Consider the following 5,922-nt stretch of genomic DNA (forward strand, 5'->3'; position numbering starts at 1 on the left):
GGACCACTAAGGTCTATATAAAGAGACTTCAGATACAGTATTAGGGGACCACTAAGGTCTATATAAAAAGACTTCAGAAACAACATATATAATAAACAATATTAGTGTTATTTCTTCCTTCTCATCTTGCAGCTTTAGATTTACTGTCGGATTCGTCCATCCACCCACCTTCGTCCGCTCATCCGGCTCCAGCAGCGGACCCCAAACTTCCAGATTCAGAATTTTTTTAATAAAAGCATTAAGGTCAGAAATGACTTAACCAAGGAAACAACATTTGGGTCAGTACATTGTAACTTGTTGACAGTTGCCATAGTGAGTTTAACAACTTCTTAATGTTGCATCACCTGACGTAATGGCATATGATTCCCCTGCAGACAAGATCATGTCTATTAAAATCATTGCAAAGTTGTTCCAGTGGTGACAATCAGCAATGAGCAGGAGACACAAGGAAGAGAAGATTGGAAGAAGAAACACCCAGAGTAAGCGTTACCGAGCTCAACTGTTTCTCACAATTGTCACTGTTACTGCTTTCATGATTGACTTCCAAAGAAAACTAAAATCAGAAAGGAACTATCCATATTGGTGTATATTCTGTCAGGTTGATAACTGGGGAAGGCTGCAGGTTTTCTACTGTTGTGGTCTCTTGATTCCTAAAATACTTGTTACAGTTACAGCATTGTGTTGTTGTTTCAGGTTGATGGAGAACTACACCTACAACAGCTACACCCTCCAACTGGAGGGGTTAATTGTTTCTGAAGAGTCTACATACCCTGTCTTCCTCTTTTTCTTTTTCTCCTACCTCTTCATAATAATAGCAAATGTTGGTATTGTAGTTCTGGTTTTCATTGACAAAAGCCTCCACCAGCCCATGTATCTGCTGTTTTGCAACCTGCCCTTAAATGATGTGCTTGGAAACTCTATTCTTGTGCCTCGGTTGATGTTGGACGTGTTGCGTCCTCCCTCTGAGCGCCTCATCAGTTATTATGAATGTGTGGTCCAAGCTTTTACAACACATGTATTTGGGACCACTTCCCACACAGTGCTCATGATCATGGCCTTTGACAGATATGTGGCCATCTGCGATCCCCTGCGCTATGCTGCCATAATGACCAACCAAATGGTGATGAAGCTGACAGTTTCTGCCTGGGGGGTGGCCTTAGTGATGGTTGGGATTCTGCTCGGTCTGACCATCCGGCTGAACCGATGCAGGACTCTGATCACAAACCCTTACTGTGACAATGCATCTCTGTTTAAACTCTCCTGCGAGGATGTGTCTATTAATAACATCTATGGCCTTGTTTTCACTGTAGTCCTGTTCTCAGGCTCTATAGGCAGCATGGTTCTCACCTACACTAAGATTGCAGTGGTCTGTGGGACCAGTAAGAATAAGTCTCTGAACAGTAAAGCCTTGAAGACCTGCAGCACTCATCTGACTGTGTACCTGCTGATGTTGGTCAGTGGATTGGCTAATATCGTCCTGCATCGCTTCCCTCAGTACACACCCTACAGGAAACTCAGCGTCATTTTGTTTCACATCATCCCCGGCAGCCTCAACCCCATCATCTATGGTCTGCAGTCCAAAGAGATACGGACATTCCTGTCCAGTTTCAATTTCAAGAAAGTATTGCACGTTGTCGTAAAGAAAATTTAAGACTGTTTTTGTTATTTGTAAATTCATCAATGCAACATATAATGTGACTAAAGGTGCTCCACAGAGACAGAGTGCATGTTCACCTTTTGAAATAAAGCTCAGTAATACGAGCTGATCTCTGACAACTGTTGTGTTAGAGTCTGTATCGTCACTGAAATTTAGGATTTTTGGTCAAAGACAGTGTGTGGGAGCCATTTGTTTACGAGCTGATCTCTGACAACTGTGGTACATGAAACATTGATCTGTGCAATAAACACCAACAGTGTAATTTCTAAAAAACTGTAAATTAAGGCAAGAAAATGAAAACCCACCTGAGTACTCTTAATTATGCAGCAATAGTATTTTAAACTGAACTCCAAAGCCCAGAATCCTTTGTGCTAACCTTAACTCTGATTATCTTTATACAAGGCCTATAGTACAATGACCTGACAATGAAATTACCTTAAACACTGACACAACTGCATAGTCTACTCCAGATGTTGACTATTCGACGAGCTTTAACTCGTGTGTTGTCTTCGGGTCACATTGACTCGTTTCACAGTGTTTTATATCAGAAATATTAGATTTCTTTCAATGAAATTGCCTCAAAACAACAACGTGGATGATTCCATCTAACAGTCGTCAGGTAAATTAATGATTACTGCCATTGAATGTTTTGGGTTTTTTATTTATTCTTATAGAATTAGGGTTAGGGTTAGAATTCTTTTTTCAATGGTTTTAAACCAGCATACGGAGTAAACTTTGACACCTACCCATCTGAGATCCACTCAACATCCTCTGATCTTAACTATTAGTCCAAATAATTCAAAATTTCGGCCTTGCTAACTATAAACGTATGTATAATTTGATATAAATGAGGTTTGTTGACCACGAATTCCAAGAATAAATGTAAAAAAAGCGCTGACAGAAAGGAAAAGGTGACAAATGAATCAGAAAAAAACGACGAAAACATCGGAAAAGCACTATTTTTTTCACGAGTTTTAAGGAAAAGGTCATCAACGGGAAGACAACACGAGGGTTAACCAGCAAGCTTTTCCAATCTTTAATAGTCGGAAATGTTCTTATTCTCTACAAATACTTCAGCTTAAAGACACAGATAGGACATTGTCTCAATAGGAAAAGATTACTCTATCAGTGTGGAACCGGCTTTCATGCTTGAATGAGAAAATTAAGAATTCTACGTGATGAGAAACAAAATGTTGTCATGCATCCGAGAGATATCAGATCTTTTATTAACAGATCCAAAAACTACATTCAGAGTTTGGTTATATTACATTAAAAGGTTATATGGAAGATTAATGTGTGTAATGTGTGTAACAACAGAGTGAAAACATGGTAATTTCCCCCTCCTGGATTAATACTATTATCATCATTATTATTATTATTATCATTATTATCGCTATTATTATTATTATTAATATTATTATTTGTTACATCTATGACTTTTCCAAAACTTTTAAAGATGATTTCTTCTCCCGGCCTAACATTTTTCTATTTTTCCATAACTTTTCCAGGTTTTTCATGCTGTACAGACAGAACAAGATAATAAATAAATATAAACTGAATTCATTCTAACGTACTGATTAAAATTGATCCTCTATATTTACAACTCACTCAGACTAAAGTTATGGAAAATGTAGTTGAACCCCTAAAATGGCCAATAAATAAACAAATCAGCTGGAATATATAACTTCTATAGAACAGAAGAAGGAAATAGAAAAAGAAATTAAATGGATTGGAGTCATTCAATAAACAAGGAAATAAAAATAACATGATTGATTCCACACATGTTGTCCTCATGTTGTCCTCATGTTGTCCTATATCAATGTTCTTTTTAATTCCCCAAAATAACATGATTGATTCCACCCAACGCTCTTTGCCAAGTACAAATCTCTACTTTCATTAATTTTGGGTCTTATTCAATTTTATAGCATTGTAAAACAAATGGAAGTGTTTTTGAAATAGTATTGAGTAAAAGTTGACATATTCCAGTCTGTGATTATCATCAACATCCATTCCTTTAATTTTAGTCTCAATAATTCCTAATTTCTGCTTTTCTAACTCAAACATTAGGTATAATTTCCTATAAATGAGGTTTATTGACCACAAATTCATAAAATAACTGTAAAACTAAAGTTAATAAGTTAGTGTTACGTAGTGTTGAAAATGTCAAAAAAAGTGACAAACGTTGAAAAAATCGTTGAAGAAAGGGACATAACGTAAGAAAAATCCTCGATCAAAAAGCGTTGACAAAAGTGTTGAGACAACTCGAGCGTTAAAGGTTCTTTCACGACATCGTGCACTGTGCAAAACCAAACTCGTCTGAGGCCGCACGAAACCCGGTCCGTAGCATCTCCAGATGGACTCGACCAAAAGTTATGGAAAGAATTTTGCTACTTTAACGTATTTGACCACAAAACTAATTTTCCTAGCTAGCTACCACACACATATCTCAGCCATATTGAATGTAATCAGCAAAGAACTTTGGATGATTGTTCACCATCCTACTACGATGCTCTGTCCCAAAGTTGGCAGAGATCAACCATTAGGGGGTGCTGTTACCTTGTTTATTTCTTTTGGCTAATAACTCAATGCATTTCAATGGGATACGACTGGGATATCTGATGAAGATTGGCCATAAGTGGGCGCTGTAGCCAACATGGACCAGTTTGGGCCTTTTTACCCCTTCTGAGGTTGCCAAATGTCACTTGTGATACATAACTAATAACCTTATAAATATAACTAGTAGAAACATGCTGTTTTTTGGAGCTAAAAGCTGACAGTGGCTCCGTTTTGCTGATATCTTTGTTGTTTTCCTGTCCCTCACAGAAGGTTTTGTATCCAGCCTAGAAGGTTTTCGGGGTGATTGTGCCGATCTTCGTCAAATTTGGTACAGAGGCCCAGAGCGACATGAAGAACAAACATCACAAGTTTTGTGTTGAGGGCATTTACTGTGCTAGAGATATCCCAATCGTAAATATCCCATTGAAATTCATTGCAATGTTAGCCAAAAGAAATAAACCCTGATAATAGCGGCCCCTAATGGCCGATCTTTGTCAACTTTGGGACAGAGCCTTGTAGTGGGATGGTGAACAATTGTTTCAAGTTCTTTGCTGATTACATTCTCGTTGGCCGAGATGTGACATCTGTGTGTGGTAGCTAGCTATGAAAATTAGTTTTGTCGTCAAATGCAAATGCGGTAACGTAACGAAATTCGTACCGTGTTTCTTGCGGATCGACCGCACGGCCTGGGACGAGTTTGAAAAAGTTGGTTTTGCGTATTGCACGATATCGTGAAAAAAATTTCATCCTTGTGTTCTTCCCATCAAAATTGTATTTTAATGTGCAATGTACGGTTAAAGGGCCAAACGCGTTTTTTCTGCTGTAACACAACCTAGTAGTGGAATTGGGTCAATTGTTGCACCTGTGATCCTTGCAGGGTTCTGGACCAATCCTGAAAAGGCCCCCCAATGCCCCCACCCCAACACATGCAGTTTTAGTGGGAGTTTTAGGCGGAAAGGAAAAATAGCTTTGCCACCGCGGTTCCTACAGCCTCAGGTGTGGACCCCTAATAATCTTTCACGCAGAGATGTACACTGTTATTGAAAACTTCACAAGCAGGTAAAAAAGTTTTCTAAAAATTACATTAATTATCAGGTAACAATGTGCTGAAGAAGTTAACCCCCTCTCATTTTCTCACTTTTTGTGACGGACTTGGACGTAGGTTAAGTGCTTGATGATGCTTGCACGTAATTCTTTACTGACCAGTCCGTAGATAAGGGGGTTAATGACTGGTGGGATGATGATGAAAAGGATGCTGAAGAACTTCTTAATATTCTGAGAGATGGAAGGGAACCTTTGACTCATAATCATGACCAGCGAAGCAATTTCGTAGAGCACATACACAACAAGGTGCGATGCGCACGTCTGAAAGGCCTTACTTCGGATGGTGCTGTCAGCTCGGCCTCGCTTCACAGTAGCATGGAGGATTCTACTGTAGGACAAAGCAATGACGAGGAAGACGCCTGCAAACACAAACCAGGACATGGCGAGACCTAGAGAAAGAAAAGGAATCATTTCAACGATTATTAGGTATAATATAAAGCTTCCACCTAAAGAAAGAAAGAACTAAGCAGGCCTGCCTTCTTGCATAAATCAAAATGCACTGACCATAAATGTCGTTTATAGGGGTGGGACTGCAGGCCAGGCTTAGGATACCACGGTTGGTGCAGAAGATGTGTTTGATGGTATTGCCACACAGCGGGGTATTC

The 5,922-nt window shown here is 39.0% G+C and overlaps 1 protein-coding gene across 1 annotated transcript in view; it reads left to right on the forward strand.

The window, feature by feature from the left end:
• The first annotated feature begins 697 nt into the window (after positions 1–697).
• Positions 698–5,922, forward strand: part of LOC117956028 — a 12,366-nt gene continuing 7,141 nt past the window's right edge. Inside the window, exon 1 of the mRNA XM_034890872.1 lies at positions 698–1,647. Coding sequence (XP_034746763.1) covers positions 698–1,647 — 950 coding nt within the window. The remainder of the gene's footprint in view (positions 1,648–5,922) is intronic.

Source organism: Etheostoma cragini, chromosome 13 (assembly GCF_013103735.1).
Source record: "Etheostoma cragini isolate CJK2018 chromosome 13, CSU_Ecrag_1.0, whole genome shotgun sequence".
NCBI lineage: Eukaryota > Metazoa > Chordata > Actinopteri > Perciformes > Percidae > Etheostoma > Etheostoma cragini.